At 35.1% G+C, this 24,080-nt stretch overlaps 1 protein-coding gene across 2 annotated transcripts; it reads left to right on the top strand.

The window, feature by feature from the left end:
- On the top strand, positions 1–23,492 carry LAMP5 (lysosomal associated membrane protein family member 5). Of its 2 annotated transcripts, XM_074226008.1 has the most exons (6): positions 1–64; positions 541–713; positions 1,281–1,412; positions 1,700–1,805; positions 4,327–4,515; positions 23,314–23,492. In XM_074226008.1, exons 1-6 carry the CDS (start codon positions 1–3, stop codon positions 23,490–23,492), a joined length of 843 nt encoding a protein of 280 aa, XP_074082109.1. The 2 variants fall into 2 exon arrangements, with proteins under 2 accessions (XP_074082109.1, XP_074082116.1); XM_074226015.1 differs by lacking the exon at positions 1,281–1,412.
- The last annotated feature ends 588 nt before the right edge of the window (positions 23,493–24,080 follow it).

Genomic DNA, 24,080 nt, shown 5'->3' with positions numbered 1-24,080 from the left:
ATGGACCACAGGAGGAGAACTGCTCCGAGAATCTTGCGTCTCCAAGTCCTTTTCTTGCTTTTCTGTGAGTAAGGTTCTAGAGTCCAGCGGTCGGGTTGAACTTTTTAAATTTAATACCACTGGCATCTTGTAGTCTGCCAGCTATCTTTCAATTCAAACAGACTCGCTTTATTTAGTATGTGCTCTCATCTCTACCAGGGATTCACACATGGCTTATGGTATTCGCAGAGACAGAACTCAGGGAGAGGAGTTTAAGACGTGCATGGGTTGGAGATTTTTAAAGAAAAGCATGGTCTAGAAAAAAGGGTTCCCCTGTTTCAGATTTATAAGGGACAGTGTTTCGATCGATGTCTTTTCATAGGGTTTTAATGCTCATTGTTAAATTTTACACGTCCAATGCATTGCAAAATCGGCAACTTTTGAGATTGACTTAACCTAAGGTACCAGCTGAACACTGAATCTTTGCCTTTTGTGCTTAACTGTGGCTCCGAAGCATTGGATTATCAAGCACAGAACCGATATTATATTTTTGTTTCACAGATACAATTGCTCAGATCATGGCAGAACAAGAAGTTGAAAATCTCTCAGGTCTTTCCACTAACCCTGAAAAAGATATATTTGTGGTGCGGGAAAATGGGACAACGTGTCTAATGGCAGAATTTGCAGCAAAATTTATTGTACCTTATGATGTATGGGCCAGCAATTATGTCGATGTAAGGAACCGTTTTGACCCAGCTTGCTCTCAAGTCTTAGTTCACAGAGGGATCTGAAGTCCCTTTAAGACAGGGTGCTGACCGAAGCTTGGAATGAATTTAGGCAAAGGTTCCCTACCTTACAGGCCCCAAGAAGACTTTAGCTGTTCCTCTTGAATGCTGCATGGTGTTTTCTTTGGAAATGCAAACTGATCCTCCAGCATCTTCCCTTTGCTTTACCCGCTTCATTGCACCTTGTTCCCGTAATGTACCCAACTACTGCTCATTCCGCATGGCCTTGGGATTGGGAGAGGGTTGCGACAAAAGCGACCAGTGTCTTTCTGAGAGTTTTGTCTGGATACATTTTCATTTCCAACTCCTCCATTCTCCATCCACTGGCACCTTCACCTTAGAGATTCCACTGGGCTGCACCTTTGAATTCATTCCCAGGTCTTATGAAGGCCGCAAGGCTTTGGCGCTGAACCCTTTCCATTCCCTTGAATGCGCTTCTCCTGGGCCCAGCTGCTGGGTGTGGGGCTGAGTCTCCGCCAGCTTCTGAGTCAGGTTTCCATGTGTTTTTGCCTCCAGCTGATCACGGAACAAGCTGACATTCCACTTTCCCGGGGGGCTGAAATGAAGGGTCGATGTGGGCACAATGAATCCGAGTTGCAAGTTTTCTGGGTCGACAAAGCTTATGCCCTCAAAATGCTCTTCGTGAAGGTAACTCCAGAGTAGGGATACGTTGGGGGGAGAGATTTTTCAAGCAGGACTCACTTGACTGGGGATGATTTTACTGACCCCTTTCAAACACACTAAGTGGGCAATGATTGCATTGCAATGCCTTCACTCTTTATAATATTCATAGTGTGTATTTAGGAGGCGGCAAATGATACAAACATTAAAAGAAAGCTAAGGTTAGGAAAGCTGCTGGACCAGGAGTTGATTTACAGGAAGGCCACTTCCTTTTCTAAGTCCCCTTTCTCCTGAATGCTCTTTTATCCTTCTAGGAAGGCCACAATACCTCTAAAGGCCTGGAAGCTTCCTGGAGACTGAGCAAAGTTCAGTTTCTTTATGATTCTTCAGAGAGAACATACTTTAAAGATGCTGTCTTTCGTAAGTAAGAATGAGGGGGTTTGAGTTTTGGGGTGGATCTGGAGAGATGTGTCATTTGCTTCACCAAGCAGGAGATAGTGAAGGATGGCTGTGTCTCCCACCCTGGCTATCAAATTCAGTTCCCCAAACTCTCTGGAATCAGCCTGGGGGAGGGTGGGGTGGGGAATCTTTCTGTTCCCAATCTCTTGCTTAGTGAGCAGAATCCAGGCTATGTTTTCCTTCTATGGTCCGGCAGGAACCAGGATGTCTCCTGTACCCTCTGGGGTACTGGGTTGGGCTGCCCCATTTCCCAGAAGACTTGCAATCACCAGATGTTTCCACTGCAGGGCAAAGACAAATCATCCAAAATCCATCTGGCCACCTTGACCCAGGGTCCATCCCAGTCTCTAGACTCTTTAGCTTTGCAGAGAAAAGCCTGAGGCTAGGTTCCTTTTTCCTTTTCCACATGCCTAAGCCAGTGATTTAACCAGTTTCCATCAATCAGAAAAGCTCTGCTCCTCTTTTGCATCCAATGAAACCCACTCTGCAGTGGGGGATGAAAGATTGGGGAACAGCAGTTCTTTTTTCTTTTTCTCTCTCTCTCCTCTCTCTCTCTGTCCCTATTCTCTCTCTCTCTCTCTCTCTGTATGTATGTGTGTGTTTGTGTGTTTGCGTGTTTGTGTGTCTGTCTGTCTCTGATTTTTCTACCTTGAAACTGCAGTGCAATGGTGCTGCAGTTTTCTCTCATTCTCAGAAAGTCTAGCGAATTTTACATTTCCCTCTTCACATATTTCTGGGAACTTTTCCTTTTTATACTTGGTCATTGGCCCTTAATTCTTAATACATACATACATACATACATACATATATATATATATATATATATATATATATATATATAGTAAAATGAATAAAATGAAGGACTGTTAAGTGCCACAGTTTGCTAAATTAGTCCATTCATACCCACTCACCAATCTATTCCCCCAATTATCTAAAAGAAAACCTCTCATCTTTTCTTGAGATCTCCATGAAAATATCTCTGAATTTCCAACTGCTTGTTCTATATCTTGTTGCATAGTTAAGGAAATCATCTGATTTTGTTTCAATCTTTTTGATGTTTACAAATTTTAAGAATTTTTTTCAGTTTTATGCCTTAGCTCTGGTGGTAGGTAGAATATTTCTGATACACTGCTTCAACACAGAAGAATTTTCAGTCATCAGTTGTATACCCCTACCTACAAAATACATTTTACTTTGGTTCAATAAAACATATGCTACAGGACCTCTTTAGAATTATTATAGGAGGGGAAATGATGGAAAAAATAAGAATGTAAAAGAAAAAAATCAGATTTGTAGGTCATTTGAGACCCAGACATGGAACTTACTAGCTATGTAATTTTGAATCATAATTTCTCTGAGTTTTAGTTTCTTTCAGGAAAAAAAGAGAATTGATAATATTTGCATTATATTTCTCACAGGATTGTTATGAAGATCACATGAGAAAATGTATTTAAGTGCTTTGCAAAAATGGCTTTATACGCATAACCACTATTTTTACATTTATCTAGTGCAATTCAAATTATGCCTTTCTTCAGAAAAATTATGATGCTGAAGAGGAAGATTTGAGTAAAATATTTGTTCATATCTGTATTTTTGAAATTTTTTATCACTAGATAGAAATTTAGATTTCAAAATAATTACCCCCAACTAAAACACAAATGACTAGATTCAAAAACTGAGGAAATCAGTTGCTGATTTTATTTCTTTAATAATCCTAGGGGGCATTAAATTAAAAATTAAATATTAAATACAGTGTTCAAGTTTCAAAGTATTCAGGGATGGTCAGTCCCCCCCCCCATTGTCTTATTTGATTTATTGGAGATTAGAATAGGAGGTCCTGGGTGGCTAGATGACACAGTGGATAGAGCACCAGTCCTGCAGTCAGGTACCTGAGTTCAAATTTGGCCTCAGACACTTAATAATTACCTAACTGTGTGACCTTGGGCAAGCCACTTAACCCCATTGCCTTGCAAAAAAAAAAGAAAAAAAAAGAAATGGAGGTCCTATGGGGTGAACTACGTAGAGTAGTGTATAGCATGATAGATCTAGAACCAGGAAGTTGTTGAGTTGTTTCTTATTCTTTCATGGTCCCATTTGGGTTTTCTTGGCAAAGATACTTGAATGGTTTGCCATTTTCTTCTCCATCTCATTTTACTGATAAGAAATTGAGGCAAACATTTGTTTAGGGTCACATAGATTGTCAATGTCTGAGGTCAAATTTAAACTCATGAAGATGAGTCTTCCTATGGCATCACCTATCTGGCTAGAGTCAGGGAGAAGAGCTCAAATCCAGTCTCAGGTACCAGTAGAGTGACTTGTCAATTGTCTGTCTCAGTTTCTTCATCTGTAAAATGGGAATAGTTATGACACTCAACTTCCAGGATTGTTGTGAGCATTAAATGAGTTTTTAAAAAGTACTACATAAATGGTAATTATTATTTACATATGATTAATTTCACTGGTATCTGTGCCACTTCTGTAGCTGGGAAGCACACAGCCACTTCTCATCGCCTATCTGCCTTAGTCACTCCAGCTGGGAAATCCTATGAGTGTCAAGCTCAACAGACCATCTCCCTCACCTCCAATGATCATCAGAAAACAGTTGCCATGCTCCTCTCATCAGTCCACATCCAGCCCTTTGATATTATTTCTGACTTTGTTTTCAGTGAAGGTAAGGAGAGTGTGGGAAATTTGCTAATTTCTGAATAATTGATACAAAATGAGTGCTTCACTCTCAAGTCTTTTGTAAGACTTACTTTTTATTGAAGGATAGCTAAAAGCTCCAGTTACAACTCCAGTTGTGCTGGGATGATGTGGTTTTCTCTGGTGGTTTTCTCTGGTTTTCTCAATTTTAATTTGGCATTTTTGCAAAAACTTTGATAGAGTAGACAAGACACATTCATTATGAGATAGACCCAACTATTATCTAAAGGTCCTTCTTCAGCACTTCATTGTGGTTTGAAATAAATAACCTTCAAAGGCTATGTTAGATTATTAACAGCTCTTAAGAAAATGGAAAAGGTGGAAAAATTTGGCTGCACCAATGGTCTATTATGTGTTGCCTGAATAATAACCTAACTGGGTTAAAACAATACTGACTCCTAAAAATTTTTGGCCATTGTAATTTATGAAGATCACTGATTGGTTTCTTGATGCATTGGTGTCTAGGTGCATTGAGATAACAAATTATAAGTTCTAGGCCTTGTAGAATCTTAGTATCTTCATTATTTATGTTAGTAATCAATGGATTATGTAAAGTTGGTTTATAGAGACTTCCAATACGATGAAATATCAAACAAACTTACTCTAGAAAGAAATTTATTGATCTTATAGTTAGGTGTGACCAAAGAGTACATTTAGGACAATGCCTTCATTTTATAGATAAAGAAATTGGAAGTCCAGCAACTTGGCCATAGTTACATGAGTAATAAGTAGAAGATCTTGGAATCCTATCCAAATACACTAATTCTGTCTCTAGTGTTTATTCCATTGTCAAAGATCTACATTTATCTGGTATCAGTGGGGAATAGTCTCTTATAGAATCATGACAAGACCACAAAGTGGTATTGTTACAAGGGGCTTTAGAGATAATGTTATTTAACTCCTTACTTTCCAGGTTAGAAAATTGGGGATACTCAGGGAATATAATTGACTATTAATTAGTGGAATACCTAAGACCCAGATCTCCTAATTCACAGTCCATTGCTTTCTGTGACATCTATTTTGCATTCTGAAAAGCCATTATTGATCATTTCCAGGTCTGAAGTTGTAGCTACTAGAGGAGGTCACAATAGAAATGAAGTTTGGTTAAGTGAGTTATTATAGTACTTCTAGAATTTATGAGTTTTAGAGCAACTAGTTTACATTAAACCTGAGCACATTATATTCAGAAGTAAACTACTCACCCAGCAATTGCTCATTAAGACTTTTAGTGTAATAATTAAAAAGTCATCTACTAATCTATACATTGGCTTTCTGAAATTATATTTACTTCAACTGAGGAAGCAGATAACTCCAGGGAATCATTTTACTCATTCAAATCTATTAAAGTCAGAGTCTTGTTTGTCCTGCTATTTCTTCCTATTATTCGAGCATCTACCCACACGGTCTGTTTTGAGACATCACTTCATTTCATTTGGCAGAACCAGAAAAGAATCTTAATAGATAAGTAAAATTTTTCATTTCATTTATTCCCTCCTATAGTGGCAACTACTGCCATTCTATTGATTTTTTCAGGTGTGTACACATGATTTCTGTAGTTCACAAACCACAATATAACACAGGAAGAATTTTCCAATGCAACTTGCTTCCATTATAGCTTCATGGTCTTCAGAACTTCAAGATTCATTAGATTTGAATTAAAACTCTAACATTCCATCTGATTCAATTTAATTAATCAATTTTGAGAAATTGAGAAAATATTGGATTTAGAATTAGGACCTGAATTCAAATCCTGCCTCTACTATAAAATTCTTGGGTAATTTTAGGCAAGTCATTTAATCTCTCTGGATATCAGTTTCCTCAAATATAAAATGAGGAATTTCAGTTATATAATCTCAAATGACCCCTTCAGGTCTAAATCTATGATCTTTTGTACTATAAATGATCAATAAACTTTATTAGTTTGTATTTTGACAAAAACAGAATATTTCTGATTCATTATCATTTCTATTCCCTAGTCATCTTAAAGCATCAAGTTTGACTTAAAACTGCTTAAAATATATTCAATGATATTATATGTATATATAATATTTATAGGTTTGAATTAGGCTTAACTGAATTTTTAAGAACTCTCTTGAGATTTACTCTTACAATTAATTCATTACCTTGATACACTATAAAGACTATAAGAACTCTATAAATACATTGCCAACTATGATGAAATAGCATAGATATCTCCTGAAGACTGCTTGATACTTCAATGAGATTAGGATAATCTTGACTAGGGTGGAAATAAATAGTAAGAAATAAAGGCACCAAATGGGGTCACATGTGTGGTAGAATCCTAATACTTAATCTTCCTAGTTCTATAAACCTGAGCAAATCACAACTTTAGTTTCCTCATCCCCAGAATGAGGAAAACAATAATAGTCCTACCTTGCAGGATTGTCCCAAGGCTCTAATTAGCCAATATATGTGAAAGAAATTTGGAAATAAATAAATTATGCAGAAAGTAATCTTATTAATGTTATTATTATTATTATAACCACCTAAACATGTTGACCTTATTTCTAAATTTAATTTAAGGGGATCTTCATTTAAAAACTCATGGAATAGCTGTGACTACTGGCTTTTAATGGATGTCATTGTGTTTTGGTAGTATATAGTATGATTAAGACTGGTATAAATAACAGTTTACACTGTAACTGACAACCACTATCTGCACCTTTTAATTTCTTCCAATTCCTCAGAACACTGGATACAAATTCCAGAAGATTTAAGTATAGCAGAATTGAAGTCTCAGAAATCAAGAAGGCTGGGTTCAAAAATCTCTTGGTTACATGTAGGACCCCCTAGCTAATAATAACTTTTAGAGTACACTGATTCTTCATTTACTCTGCCTTGAAAAGTGTTTCTGTTTTACATCATCAATCTTTCCCTTCATTTATACCAAAATCCTTCAAAATCTGCAGTCTATAATCCCATGGATAAATACCAGCAATGGTGTTTAATCTCATGATTAAGGTATGGAACACTATTTAACTGTAGAAGCAATCATTCATCCCAAACCAAACTAATGTGAAAAAAGGATAAAGTTCAAAGTTGCTTTTTTGATTAAAAAAGTGAAAAGCCAGATAAAGCCAAAGGACAAAAAAGCTTGTCATTCCTATTCTAAGCAAAGATAGTCTATGTTCTTATGAAACCAAACTTAAACTGGTAGAAAGGATGCAACGCAAAGAAGGGAGCTTGAGATTGTAAAAACTTGGCTATTTTTATCAATTCACTGACTAAAAATCTGAGTCATCTCAATTCACCTTGATTTAAGAAAAATAGGAGAGAGAATATGGTGTAGGGAAAAAGAGCTTTGTCTCTAGAATAAGAGAACTTAGGTTTGAGGCCATGTTCTGCTATTTATAGTTGTGTGACCTTGGTGCTAGACCAGTATGAGACTCACAGAATCACAAAATTTAAGAATCATAGCAGTCATCTAGTTTAATTCATATATGAAAATAGGAAAGATTATATTTGCCCCCAAATGGTCTTCTAGCTTCTGCCTGAATACCTTGAGGTGAAGGAACCCAACTCCTGGTCAATCTATTAATACTTTTAGATAGCTCTCATTGTCAAGAAGTTTTTTGTGACTTGTCTAAATTTGCACCTGTAACTTCTACTTCCTATTCCTGGTTTTATCCACTAAAAATACTTGAAAAAAGTTATTGTCCCCATCTTCTTCCTTCTCCCTTACATCTTTACAAATTTAAAGATATCCAGTTCTGTCAACTGATAGATACAGTCTCACAAAGGAACTTTTACCTCCTTTGGACCCTGAAATCTATAAAAGTCTTCCTTAAACTGTGGTTTCCAGTACTGAATATAATAGTCTAGGACTGTAGGTGATGGCTAACGAGGGAACAGAGTGGAGTGGGACTATCACTTCCCTATTCTCAGAAGTTATACCTTGCTTAATATAATCAGAAATCTCATTAGCCTTTTTGACTAACAGCTTGTACTGCTGACTTATTGAACGTTCATTTCTTTAAAATCTCATTTTCCCAAAAAACAAATGTAATCTCACTACACTCATCACATCTACTTTTATTCACAAATATAAGGCTTAAATTTTTCTGTATAGCATTAAATCTCCTTGGATTCATCCCAGAACCCTAGCCTGTAAAGATCTTTCATTGTATTTTATCATCCAGAGGATTAGTTAAGTTTTCCTGCCTTGTATCATCTGCTAATTAAATAAGCAAGGCATCTATGCTTCTATCCAAATCTTTGATCAAAATACAAAGTTTCAGTGCTAAGAACAGATAGATCCCTGCCTTACTCCACTGAAGACATGCTGCCAGGTTAACTTTGAACCATCAACAACTATTCCTTGAGTTCAGCCATCCAAACAGTTTTGAATACATTTGATTATATTATCATCTTGTCCATATGTTACCATCTTCTCTACAAGAATAACATGATAAACTTTATTAAGTGTTTTGTTAAAATATAGGGGAACAAAGATAATTTTTTGTATTAATTTAGAAAAGAGTTTAATTTGGCATGATTTATACTTAAAGCTATGTTGGCTCTCTGCAATCATGAATTCCCTTTCTTAATATTTGTCAACTATGTTTTTAGTGAACAATCATGGAATTTTCACAGAAATTAAATTAAACTCACCATCCTATAGTTTAGATTTTGTTCTTTTTCTTTTTTGAAAATTATGAAATTTATCTTCTCTAGTTTTGTAGTTCCTCCTTTCCCTCTGCATATTACTTCAGGTATTACTGGCTCAGAAAATACAGTTGTCAGGTATCTTTTTATTTGAGTTTGTCATTCCTCTGAGTTTGGTAATTTGGATCCATCAGAATGAATTAGGTACTGTTGTACCATACCTCTCCCCATATTTTGGCATCCACTCCATTTCAGTCATTTTTGGTTTGCCATTTTCAGAGCAAAAGTCATTTTCACTAGCAAATAGAAGCAAAATTAGATTTGAGTCTCTGACTTTTCTCTGTTGTCACTTATCACATCATCCACCCTAATCAAAGGTTCCATCTCTTATTTTATCCCTTTTCTCCCCATTCTACCAATATTTTGTCACCTTTCCTTTCTGTACCAGTTTTAACTCATTATGAACTTTAGCTATCCTGACATTTTTATAGGACTCTATGATGCTCTTATATTCTCCCTCAATTGTCTAGTCTTGTTATCATATTCTGAACATTTCTTATATAAAATCTATATTGGGGGAAGAGATTACTGGGTATCTATATGGATCTTTTCAAATTCTTCACTGGAATAATTTTCCTTTGTATGGTCAGAATTTCACTTGTAAGCATTTCTATTCCCTCCTAGAATGACTTCTAAAGCAAGATTTTTAGCCTATGGGATAATATTTTTGCTTTAAACCCTCCCAAAATCTAGATTACATGTCAGAATATTCTAGGATTTTCTCTCCTCTATCACAAACTTTGGGAGGGAGTGGTGATTTCCTTCCAGGGTTCTATCATTTTCACATCAGCAACTGTTCAATTCTTTTTATTTTGTGAATTAGCATATTTATTAAAAGTTTTGGTTTTGTTTTTTATTATATAAATAATTTGTTTTCCAAATATATACAATAGTAGTTTCTACCAATCATTTATTTCAAGGTTTTGAATTTTACAAATTTTCTCTGTTCTTCCCTTTCCTCCCTCCTTCCCCCAACAGAAGGCTATCTGATATAGTCTTTATATTTGTTTCTAAGTTACGCATAGATCAAAATTGAATTGTTGAGAAAAATCATATCCTTAAGGAAGAAAAAAATATTAGAGATAGCAAAATTATGTAATATATAAAACAACTTTTTAAAAATTGAAGATAATAATTGTTGGTCATTGTTTAAACTCCATAGTTCCTTCTCTGGACACAGATGGTATTCTCTATCATGGATCCCCTAAAATTGTCCCTAATTATTACACTAATGGAGTGAGCATGTGCATCAAGATTGAACAACATCCCATGTTAATTGTTAAAGTCTGCAATGCTCTTCTGCTTCTGCTCATCTTGCTCATCATCAATTCATGCAAGTTTTCCCAAGTTGCTCTGAAATCTCATCCCTTCTGATTTCTAATAGAATAATAGAGTTCCATCTATTAATTGTTTTCTTAGTGAGACAAATCACAGAACAGAATCCCAACTTGGTAATTCCTCTGCCTTTGAAGGATGAAATTAGCATAAAATTAAACCATGAAATTATTTACTATTTTGCTTATGTTGAATTAGATCTCCAACAGATGTCTGGATAATTGAAGTCCCCCATTGTTACCATGTCATATCTCTGTGCCAGACTTCTGATCTGCTTCACAAACTCCTGATCTTTATTTCTTTTTTCCATTCAGGTGGTCTGTATTGAATTTCCATAATAAAAATCATTTCTTGTTGACTTTCAGTCAAGTACTCTCATCATGCTTCTCCTTCACTGAATTTTATCATGAGTAAATCTTCTTAATATGCTGGGCTAACCCTCTCCCCAACTTTTACCTCTCCCATTCCTTTCTAAAATAAGATATACTCATCTAAAACCATCCTTCAATAAGTAATTTCATCCCAACAAATCTCAGTGATACTTTTAAGCTAAAAGTTGTCCCTTTGTGTTAAGATATCCAATTCCTCTTCCTTTTTGTTTAAACTTTGAATAATTATGCATAAAATGGTCTTTAACCAAGACCTGAGTGCCTTAGACTTTAAAGAAAATTAAAATTTTTTGCAATACATAGCTTAACCAGATAAAGCAGAAAAACCAAAAATATTATCTTCCTTGGTTTGCAGAGATGAAACTTGGTTTTAAGTAACCGTTTCCAACTTTTATCAGTTACTTTTGTCTTTCTTTGTTTACTCTATTTGATGTGAGCCTCTTAGTTGTGCTGTATTATAATTATATTAATGTGGCAGCTAGGTGGCACAGTGGATAGAGCACCAGCCCTGGAGTCAGGAGGACTGGAATTCAAATCCGAGCTCAGACACTTAATAATTACCTTGCTGGCTAGGTGGCATAGTGGATAAAGCACCAGCCTTGGAGTCAAGAGCACCTGAGTTCAATCCGGTCTCAGACACTTAATAATTATCTAGCTGTGTGGCCTTGGGCAAGCCACTTAACCCCATTTGCCTTTCAAAATCCTAAAAAAAATAATTACCTTGCTGTATTACCCTGGGCAAGTCACTTAACCCCATTGCCTTGCAAAATCAAAAAGAAATGCTTCACCAAAAGAAGATTTATAAGTTTAAGACCTGGGATGGGTTAAAGCTAGAATCTATCTCACTATTTTCTATTTGTTCCCAAAGTTTTTAAAGACATCAAATAAGATAGATGGGTGGCACAGTGAATAAAATGCCGGGCCTGTTATCAGGAAAATCTGAATTAAAATTTGGCTTCAGTCACTCCCTAACTGTGTGACCCCAGCTAAGTCCCTTAATCTCTCTGCCTCAGTTTTTACATGTTAATTGCAGATAATAACTGTAAGAGGTAGTTTTTAAAATCAAATGAGTTAATATTTATAAAGCTCTTGCACAGTGCTACAAATGATAGGTATTATTATAATTATTTTAAAAGGAATATCCAAAGAAGTAATTAAATAACTGAATCACAGATTCTTCTGATTGGTAGAGACTTACTAGACTATTTATTCCATTTAATGCCTGAACAAGAATCCCTGTCCTCATCATCCCCAAGAAGAAATCATTGACCAATCAATAAACATTTGTTAAGCTCTTATTGTATACCAGGAACTATGTTCATCATCCTAGAAAAAGTCATTTATCACTTATAATGATAATGTTTCTCCTTCATTTTCTAAGAATACCATAACATCAGGTAGGTAATGCCATGACAAAGTGAGGGGGTATTTTGCTAAGTCACCAGTCTCACTTTCTCCTCCAGAGTCATCTGGGTCCAGTGCTCAGATATGAATCAGGACAACTGGAGATGGCCCTAAATTTGAGGTAATCAGGTTTGCCTGGGTTCTCATTTAACAAATACTTCTAGAACTAAAATAAGTTTAGAAATATACTATTCTTAGCATTTGGCATTGCAGACCCTATTTCTATCATTAAGGGACTTATTAAAGAAGAGAGGATAAATTCCAAATTACTCATTATAATGCAAGGTTTACATCTTGAATAGGGTATGTGTATTTCTTTTTGCAAGATAATGGGGTTAAGTGACAAGGTCACACAACTGGGTAATTATTAAGTGTCTGAGGTTGGATTTGAACACAGGTCCTCCTGACTCCAGGGTCTATGCTCTATCCACTGTAAACACCATCTAGCTTCTCCAGGGTATTTGTATTGACACATTTTGCAGGTGAGGAGAAAGTAATGGATGATTTATATTGTTTTTGACCTTGGGTTGCTATAAATAGATAGACAGACAGACAGACAGACATATATTTATATATATGATTCAGGAATTAGTATTACTGTAGAAAATAGCTGACAGAGTCATCTTCTTCTCTCCTATTATCTTTCTGTATCACTACTTGTTCATTGTAACATCTAGAAGCCTCTCCAAGGTGCAGAACTAGTACTATTACCCTGAAGTGTATTTGTGTAGCAGCTGAACTAGCAATGATGAACTTGCTTATTTCAGCATGTAAATCGATCTGGGATACCATCAATGTGATTCCTCCAGTGGTGTGGATTAAAACACATTCATACCTTTTTATCCTAAAAATTCTTTTTCATATTCTTCTAAAAACCCATCAAAGAAAACATAATCAAATACTAGAGGTCTTTCTCTTGACAATTTTGATTTTGTTAACATTCTTTGGATACCAGGAATAACATCCTGGTATCCTTATGTTTTATGGACAGCCAGGCAATCAACTTTTACCAAGGATACATTTCTTGGATGATTTCTTTTATGCATACATCATCATTGACAATATACTTCAAGCTCTTTGTACCTACTGTAGTGTCTATTCATTGCCCTTTGAGTTATGTGCAATTTTAATTCATGGAAAATTTTTATTTTCCAGGATTTATAGTCATAAAACATCACTGAAAAAAATTTGGTGATAGGCAAAATGAACTTGTGTCAGAGAATAGTTTACAGTTATTGAAAGTACCAGTCAAATTCTCCTTGCCCTCTTCTTTCTATTGAATTCTTTGTCAAAATTATTGATCATCAGCAGTGACTGGTTACAATATATTGTACTAGTGGACCAACACGTTGGGTTACCAATAAGGTGCATGAAGCAGGCTTCATTTTTTTGACTTTTTCTGGTATGGATTATAAATCAATTTTTTTGAGCCATGGATCTCTTTGAGAAGAACCAGTTGTATCTGGGTTCTTGATGTCATGAGCACAATATGGAGAGTATAATCTTTGTTCTATTTGCATTCATAATAAGCAACCTCAATTGTAGTGACAAACATGTATGGTCAATATATATCTCCCTGTTAAGGCTAACTCTGTGGATGTGTTTTTCAAGGAATCATGTGTTTTATGGACAAATAAATAAGTCAGTCATCATTGGAAGACAACCTTTAAAATGGCATTTTGTTCCACTAAGTCAAATGTGCATTTTTATTTTTATTTTTATTGTTTAAATACCCTTCCTCTACCCTCTTCCCCCTTCCCTAACAAAGGGGTCTTCCATTTGTTCCAACTTTTAGTCAATTATGCAATTGTAAAGATGTAGTTTCAGTAGACATTCTACCTCCCTTTTCATATTTTCAGTGAAAATTCCCCCAAAATGTGTGTGGATTATTCTCATAAGAGAATATTCAAATATTATTGCCTCCTAGATTGCTTTCAGTGGGAATCATAGATTCAGAGTTAGAAAGAATATCAGAGGTCATCAAATTCACCCCCCCCCCATTTTATTGATGAAGAAATTGAGGTCTAAGAAGGTTAAGTGATTTGCTCGAGGTTATACAGGGAGTGTGAAGGATGGGTATCAACCTGTGTATGATCTTTCCCCCCCTCAGGAATTCAATATTTCCATTATGTCTCACTTCAGTTATCTTGAAAATTGGTCTCTCTCAATGCTTTTAAAATTTTTGTGTCTCCACCAAGGATTTCCTCCTAGGTATGTTTGTTCTGTTCCAGCTTTCCTCCCTGCTTATTTTTCTTTTCTTTTGATTGAGATAAAATATTATTTATGCAAAGCTATGTTAAGATAATACATATTTAAATAGATCATCAAATCAAGTATTTTGTTTGGATCAAAGTCTGAAAGAATGTGCTCATTTTTCTTACATTCTTTCCTTTCTCATGTAACACATCTGTCCTGAGGTTAGGTATAAGCTCCTTAAGGACAGGAATCCTTCAGCTTTGACTTTGTATCTCCAGTGCCTAGAATATAGATGAGGAATTAAATAATATTTGGTGAATAGAAACCCAAATGTTGTGACTCCATTGTCACCAATGATGAATGTAGCTTGTGACAGAAAAACCCAAAGATTTGTTCAATTCACAGATTGTTTATTGTCTTGTTCTAAGGGTCTAGCTTCATCAATAAAGGTTCTTGGGATGATCTCACTTGATTGGGTCTCCAGCCAAGTTTTCTGCTGACTCATTTCCTCCTCTTCTGTAAGGTGATACTACTTGATCTTCCTTTATTCTCCTTTCTAATGTTTTACAGATGAGTTTATATCATAAAAATAATGGTTTCCTCATTTATCAAGTTTCCTTTCTTAGTGATGAGATCAGTTGCCTCTGACTAAGACAGTTTCTATAAACTTTTGACCATATCTTGGAAACTGACTCATGATACAAATTTCTGTAGTAAAGGGCAATGCAAGAATCTGTGTTGATGTTTTTTCCTTTAGTCCTTCCCCTTTTTCAGTGTCAATATTTTAATTGAACATGGGAGATTGGAATTATTTTAATTGCTCCTAATATTTTTTCATTTATATTCTTTCATTTTGATGTTTATTTTGACTTTTGTGTAAATGACTTGATGGTTTGATGCTACATAGATAAATTTAAAATGATTTCTACTTTGGTAGCTAGTTATTTTCTGTCTATTGTATCACCAATTAAATTTTTGTGCTATTATTCAGTACTTGATCTATCCAATGCTTTCTGAATATCTTTTGAAGAAGGAATTCATGATGTGTGGGTTATCAGTCTTTTTATATAGTTTTGGTCATATCTTACTTTTTTTCTTATTCAACTTTATTATTTTAAAAATAATATTGAGATATTTGTGCCTAAATGTATTAGTTATTTGTATAATCATTCTCTTGTCAAAAGGGAATATATTACAGTCCAGAGAGTCTTTTTTGGCCTGGGTCATTAATGTACATCCTACTAAATATAACTACATATATTGGGAGACTACAGACTATTGTATAATAATGATAATAATTAACATTTATTTAGTGCTTCATGATTTGCAAAATGCTTTGCAAATATTATCCCATTTGATCTTACAACAACTCTGGGGAGTAGCTGTTATTATAGTACTCATTTAACATATGATGAAACTGAGGCAGACAAAGATAAAATTACTTGTTCAGGGTAACAAAGTCTTATAAGAATCTAAGATTGTATTTGAATTCATATTTTCCTAACCCCAAGACTAGAGCTCTATCCATTGTACAATGTTAATATTTTTAATATTTACTCAGAATGATTTTTTTAACCTATCATTTTTGTAATGTTTTGAATCTTACAATTTCCTCCCAACTTTGCTTCCCCCCCACTCCCACAGTAGTCTTTACATTGTTTCCATGCTATACATTGATCAAAATTGAATGTTTTGAGAGAAAAATCATATCCTTAAGGAAAAAATAAAATAAAAGAGATAGTGAAATTAGGTATACATAAGACAACTTTTTAAAAAATTGAAGGTAATAGTCTTTGGTCTTTGTTTAAACTCCATAATTGTTTCTCTGGATACAGATGGTATTCTCAATTGCAGATACCTTAAAATTGTCCCTGATTATTGCACTGATGAAATGAACAAGTCCATTAAAATTGATCCTCAACCCCATGTTGCTGTTACAGTGTACAATGTTCTTCTGTTTCTGCTCATCTCACTAAGTATCAATTCATGCAAGTCTTTCCAAGCTTCGCTGAAATCTCATCCCTTCTGGTTTCTAATAGAACAATAATATTCAATAATGTCCATATACCACAATTTATTCAGTCATTCCCCAATCAATGGACATTTACTCAATTTCTAATTCTTTGCCACCACAAACAGAACTGTTATGAATATTTTTTTTACAAGTGTTGTTTTTACCCTTTTTCATAATCTCCTCAGGATATAGAACCAATAGTTGTATTGCTGGATCAAAGGTTGTGCACATTTTTATTGCCCTTTGGGCATATAAAATGAATTTTAAAAAAATTTGCTGTGTGAATATGGATAAAAATAAGAAAAAAATAATTCATAATGTTAAAAATTAAAAGAATTATATCATTCACAAAAATAGATACTTCTTCAGCCTGTGAATTGTAGTTCTTCCCATAAAATAAACAACATAAAGCAGTTGTTCTATCTTTCCAGAGTGATCATAGTTTTTTGTAATGTGATAGTTTCTCCTATAGAACCATGGTATCCAATGCACCAAAAGTGAATAGAGTATTCTGTTGGCAAAAGATGCCAATGGCAACTCCCCCTTGGCTTATAATTTCATGCCTGAACTAATAAATACTATTTTCTAGGTTAATTAGGATTATTGCTAAAAAATGAAAAGGAGGTTTGACCAAGTTCTCCTACCCATTTTACATTCTGTACTTAGTAGCATGTGCTATTCTAAATGAACTTTTTTTGTAGTAAATCTTCATCTACACTAGGACAGGAAAAAGAAAGACCAAACATAAAACCTGCATATTCAAATAAGATATAGAAAGAAATTTATTTCAGGATACCTGGAGAGAGAGAGAGAGAGAGAGAGAGAGAGAGAGAGAGAGAGAGAGAGAGCAAGACAAACAGAAGAGAGACAGAGATAGAGAGAGGAGAGAGAGATAGAGAGACAGAGACAGAGAGAAGAAGGACAGAGAGAGAGAGAAAACAGAGACAGAGAGACAGGGAGACACAGAGAGAGACACAGAGAGGAGAGAAAGAAACAGAGAGAGAGACAGACAGAGACAGAGACAGAGAGAAAGGGAGGGAGGAAGGGAGAGAGGGGAAAGGTAGGGATGGAGGGAGAAAGAGAATAATACATAATTGGAATGAGTCCAAGAATACTAGAGGAGTACTCTTTTCCTGCTAATATGTTCAATGATAAGAGAGATTTTGGGAAGACTTCTCAAGTGAGGTAGCAAAGGACTTTTTATCAAGAGGTTTTCCGCTATCCCTTTAGATTCTATATTAGACTGGATTCTAGAGAAGGGTGGGAAAAAGGGTTTTTGTGAAGGAAAAAAACATAAATTTTGCAAGAATATAAACACTGAAGGAAAGTAATCACAGCTATCAATTTAGGCATGTATAAATGTGTGAATACATGTATGCATTGCCTAGTAAGTATTGTCCATTATTTTACATTCACTAAGGAAGATGGATACTAGTGGTTAAAAAAATTCTACATAACAAACATTTCCAAATATACAATAGAAGAAGGACTCCAGACACTGCAAACCCGTCTTTCAATAAGAAATTGCAACAGAGATGATTGAGTTGGCCCTGTCACAGTGCCCCAATCTACCAGGATTTCTTATGCAGCATCATATTCATGAAGTGATTTGGCAGGCTACAAAAACAACTGTGAATCACAAATGATTTGAATCCAGCAGAGATTTTTTGTTTTAATGTCTCCTCACCCTCACTTCTGCCAATTTCTTTCTATTAATTACCTAGGACTCTCTCTATATATATACATAGATGACTGAGAGAAAAAAATGAAAAGGAGACTTTTTTTAAAAAAAGAAAAGCTATATTAGTATTTGGATTTAATAGTGTATTGCTGAAGTACATTTTATACTTTTTCTATCATTCTACATATTTTTTTGAAAATTTAGATAGTAGATTAAATGCCATCTTATTATGCCATTTTCTACTTATCAAATTACACTTTTTTTGTCCAATGTCTAAACATTTTTTCAGACCTGAAAAACCCAATATGAGAGGCAAGCTTTTTGCTTCTAGGCTCCTACTTTACTAGGCAGCATCGTCGGCATGAGATTGTACAATTGTATTGGATTATATCTTACTTGGTTAGTATCTACTGTTCTGGGATGTTTTGTTTACAATTGTTCTAAGATTCCTATTTGAATTTTATAAAGAAAGCAAAACAAATATAATGGAAGTACTAGAAAACGTTAAGTTTCCAAATTGTTTAATGTAGCCAAAACCCTAAACTTTTCATGAATGGCTCATTTCACCCCCTGCAGGAAGACTTTCCTTGACTTCCCTAGTATCTTTGTCAGGATTGTTTCAGGATAAAATGAGTTAATATTTATAAATGTGCTTTACAAACATAAAAGCTCTATATAAATCAGGGGTAGGGAACTTTTTTTTCAATTTAAGGGCCATTGGATCTTTATAGCATCATTCATGCACCACAGAAAATTATGAACTTAAAAATTGACCTGCCAAATTTGACCAAACATTTAATTAATTCACCCCTAAAAAGGTCCAATATTTATTGAATCCTACCTGCTATTGCCATGACAGTGCCATACCAAATGATTTCATAGACCTTATATGACCCACAGGTCAGATGTTTCTTAACCCATATATAAATGCTAGTTATATTATTATTGTTACCCCATATTGATGCTTATCTATTTTATAATTCCCAAATAACTTTTAATTTATGCTATATTTGATTAATTTGGGCAAATCATTCTTTTTTGGCCTTAGTTTCCACATCTGTAAAACACAGGTCCAAGGTTCCTTCCAGCTCTAAATCAATGATCTTATGTTTTTTATTTCTGGTATTACTCTCTAATTATCTACTACTCTAGTTTAATATAAATTTTCTCTTTGCAGGAATATTTTTCATGTTCAGCCATCCCAGTGTGAGAATTACATAGAAATACACTCTGAGGTCCTATGATCTATAATTCAGAAGAAGCAATGTCATACTCAGGATAGAGTATGAGATCAGAGCAAAAATTTAAGCTACTTATAAATCTGAAGTGATGGACCTGGAGATAGGAAGATTCCTCTTTCTGAGGTTCAAATATGATCATATGACCCTGTGAAAGTTATTTAACCCTGTGTGTCTCAGTTTGCTCATCTGTAAAATGAGCTGGAGAGGGAAATGACAAGCCTCTCCAGTATCTTTGCCAAGAAAATCCCAGTTGATTCACTAACAGTTGGATATAATTAAAACAGAACAATAAAACTGAGACTCAAAGGGAGAATATTCCTGGGAATTTTTTCATTCAATTCAACAAATATTTTAAGGGCCAATTATGTCCCAGGGGCTGTGCTAAGCACTGGGAATATAAATGAGAAAAATAGAGTCCTGGTCTTCAATCTAATGGGAGAAGACAACACACAGAAGGAAGATGAAAAAACTGTAGCCTAGTGGGGAACACCAGGGAGGATGAGCCATGATTTTTCAAGGAGTAGGAAACCATCAAAGCATTTAATGGAATAGAGGAGAGCTGAAAATTTCAGATCCCTGTCCTTTATAAGGGGAGGCTTTGGGAGGAATTTACCTTCTAGTCCTTTAATCAGTGGAGAGAAGAGGCTAAGAATGGTAATGGTGTTGGGGCAAGATGTGGAGTCTTGAGGCGAGTAGAGCAACTGATGTAAATTCAGTACCTAGTACTTCTTAATTAGAGCTTATTGACTTGAACAATTCTATCTTTTAAGGCTACCACAAAAGCTATGATCAAAGAATTAACCCTTCTAAGTTCTCTGAAACCTGAGCCAACAAAGCCACTGCTATTTTTATAATACGATCCTTAACCTTTCTGTAAATTTTTATAATCTGAGAGTTATAGTTTACCTGCTTCAACTCAGCTAGCTGGGCCAGAGCAGTTTGATTAAAAGGTTCATAGATAGAATGGAACAGTCCTTAAAAGTCATTTAATCCAACTTTCTTGGGCTTTTGGGTGTATATTTTATTAATGCCTTTTGAGTTTTATATTGCATTCATTTCTTATTCAATTTCTCAGTTTCTCCCAATGTACCTAGAGAGATTTTCTTTTTTCAAAGATTAAAAAGAAAAAGAGAGGAAAGTTCAGCCAAAACAAACAACACACTAAAAACATCGGGGCAGCAAATTCATTTTATTAACTATAGCCAGGTCTTAAAATAGTGCCAGTCACAGAGTAGACAATTAAAACATAATTTAATTGAATTCATAAATGCTTCTAGATGACAAATCTATTCTGCAATAAAGAAGGTACATTTTCTTCTATCTCCATCCATAGGAAAAAAAATTATGGATTATCAATGTAGAACAAAGTTTACTATTTTCACTTTTTAAAGTTTTTCTTTTCTTTTCTTTTTCTCATGATTTTCCCCCTTTAGTTCTGATTCTTCTTTCACAATGTGATTAATATGGAAATGTATTAAACATGATTGTACATTTATAACTTATATCAGATTACTCATTGTCATGGGGAGTAGTGAAGGGAGAAAGGTAGAAATATGTGAAACTTAGAAGTTTGCAAAAAGATGAATGTTGAAAACTATTTTTCTATGTAACAGAAAAAAATAAAGTAAAATTTAAAAATAGGAAGGTATATTTTCTCAACTTTTTGATTTTTTGTTCTTTTGGTTTACAATCTTGTAATTATTGAGTCTATTGTTTTACTTCTATTGCTTATTTTGGTGTATTTCAATTCAGCATCCTATGCTTCTCTGCATTAGTCATTTTCATCATTTCTTCTGAAATAATAATATTACTTTATATTCATGTACCACAATATTTTTAGTTATTGCTTGATCAGTAGATGCCTACTTGTATTTTACTTCTCTTTCTTTTCTACAAAAATGCTGCTTCTGGGACCTTAAGGAAGTTCCTGAACCTCTCTGAACTTCCACTGACTAATCTCATAAATTAGTTATTGATGCTGATGGATAAAGGAGAGTAACTTGAAAAGTTTAGATCCCAGTCTTCTATTGATTCTGTTGATTAATTAGTTTCTCCTGACAAAGGACATGTTCCAGGTAAAAGTATATCCCAGAAGCAAATTCAAGTCCTTGGTTCATTTCCATGGCTTTCCAACTTGGATCAGAGGTTTGTAGGTTAGGAATCTAGATACATGGGTGCTTATTGATTTGGAAAATTGATCCTCTGTGGGGAACTATCAACAAACACTATTGCTTCCTAATAACTGCTAAGAAATTTGGTTCTTAGGTTCCTTAAAACAGGCTACCAGTTGTTCTCATATAAAATTATGGTCTATTAGTTGCCAGTTTTAAAGATTCAATGGGAATTCTTGAGTTCAGCCTAAAAGAATGAATTTCGGGGGCCTTAATCTAGTTATCCTGAATAAACTATTTGATAATGAGTCTTCTGAGTTCTTCTCTACCCACAATTCTGTGAATTAAAATATTATCAAGCAATTGGAAAGGGGTTAGAAAACTCAGAACAAGCAGAATTACTTCAGCTTAAAACAAGAACCTAATCAACTACATAAATAACAGAGATCAAATCTTTATGCCACTTTAAAAGGAAAAAAAAAACAAGTTCTCATCATCCAAGTGTTTTACCACCATGATGCCAAATAGGAAGTGTGGTAGAAGTATTAAAAAGAGAGCTAGATTTGGAGTCATATGATCCAGACTTGAAACCCAGCCTTGCCACTTTACTACCTACTTGGGTGACGATGGGTAAATTGCTTGTCCTTACAGAGCTATAGTTTCCTCATCTGTAAAATGATGGAGTTCAACCCCATCCAGTAACTAATCTGATAGATTTGTCATCCTAATGATGCTGATGGATAATGGAGCATCATGTGCAGCTCTGAGCCTAGGATCCTATCTGGGAATGGAAACATTGTGATAGTTAATATAATGCTGCTCTTTTCATGTCAAGTAGACACAACTGGTAACTTGAGATTTTATTGGGGAAAGCAATTTTTTTAAAACGTCACCATGAAGGTATATAATAGGAAATTGTCTCCTCTTTTTCAATGAGAAGAATAGCAAATGTGAAATAAGACATATCCGATCATATATAGTCAATATACCAGTGTGTTCTTTTTTACAAGAGGGTAATAGAGAGACTATTGTATTGGGGAAACAATGTTGTGGAACATATGATCATTAAGATTCCTTCCAACTCGGGGCAGCTAGGTGGCACAGTGAATAGAGCACCGGCCTTGTAGTCAGGAGTACCTGGGTTCAAATCTGACCTCAGACACTTAATAATTACCAGCCGTGTGGCCCTAGGCAAGCCACTTAACCCCATTGCCTTGAAAAATTTTAAAAAGCTAAAAAAGAAAGATTCCTTCCAACTCAAATCCTGTATCTGAAGATAACTGGATTTGTTCCACCAAGTCACCTATGAGGCTACTATTCTACATTCTGCAATGAACTTGTTAACTTTAAAGTCTCTTTAATAAGCTTCCATTGAGTCTTAGTACAATGTTAGTTTGGATATATCATAATGTATAGTAAATTCAATTCATGATTTCTCTCCTAGCATCAGAGGACTGGAAGTAGTATATAGGTTATGGACCAAACTTTGCCTTTTGGTTAAATCACTTTCCCTCATGCTCCCCCTCTGCTGCTTTGGACCTCAATTTTTTCATCGGCAAAATGACGAAGTTGGATTTGATAACCCATAAGATCTTTCCCAGTTCTACATCTATGATCCTTTCAATTGACTTGTGCTTCTGAACCAGTATGCATTTCATTGCAAGCATTTAAAGTATGTCACTGATATTCTGTTGTCTTTTCCTTTTCAGAGCATAAGTGCCCTGTTGATGAGCGGGAGCAACTGGAAGAGACTTTGCCTCTGATTTTGGGGCTGATTTTGGGCTTGGTTATTGTGATAACACTCACCATCTACCATATTCATCACAAAATGACAGCCAATCAGGTGCAGATTCCAAGGGACAGATCTCAGTACAAACATATGGGATAGGGGGAGGCAACCTTACAGACTATAGCCATGGAAAACCTTTATCAGGTAGTCAAAGCTCACGCACCTATGAAGCCTGTCACCTTCATTCCCCCTAGGACACACCAATAGAACTGCTGCATACCAGCCAACAGAAAGTGAAGGCTCAGCACATGGTCATTCTTAATCCCTGTGGGTGAAAATTCTTCTCTCAGATTCTAAGGGTGAATATCTGCCCTTTCACTTGTTCTCTCTCCATGCAGGGAATTTCCTGGGGAAATCAGTCAATGTTCATGTTTTTCTGGCATTGCTTTGATTTTCCTGGGCTAGCACAGGGGAGTCAAGGAACAACATATCAAACTGAGAGGAAAGTTTAGCCTTACAGATTAAAGACAGGAAACTTTTGTTTTCCCTTCATGAAAGGAAACTCTTTTTAGGCATGAATAAATGGGATAACTTTTATTCTTTTGGATTACCTTGCCAAGTTGTTGATATGCAAACTATATAGCACCCCATGCTGATGCAAGTTAATTTGAAAGTGGCACATGCTTTTGGCTGGACATTCTGCATGTACAATGATTGTCATTGAAATGTTACATTGCTTCTTGCAAC

The sequence above is a fragment of the Macrotis lagotis genome, chromosome 1 (genome assembly GCF_037893015.1).
Source record: "Macrotis lagotis isolate mMagLag1 chromosome 1, bilby.v1.9.chrom.fasta, whole genome shotgun sequence".
Classification (NCBI taxonomy): Eukaryota; Metazoa; Chordata; class Mammalia; order Peramelemorphia; family Peramelidae; genus Macrotis; species Macrotis lagotis.
Note: the sequence above shows the minus strand (reverse complement) of the source record. Positions and strands in the feature narration are given on the sequence as shown.

Bases quoted from the DNA above. Each gene is read 5' to 3' on its own strand.
- LAMP5 (XM_074226008.1), top strand. From the start codon at position 1: ATGGACCACAGGAGGAGAACTGCTCCGAGAATCTTGCGTCTCCAAGTC. The intron at 65-540 runs GTGAGTAAGGTT...TTTGTTTCACAG, and splicing joins AGTCCTTTTCTTGCTTTTCT to ATACAATTGCTCAGATCATG. The intron at 1,413-1,699 runs GTAACTCCAGAG...TTATCCTTCTAG, and splicing joins TCAAAATGCTCTTCGTGAAG to GAAGGCCACAATACCTCTAA.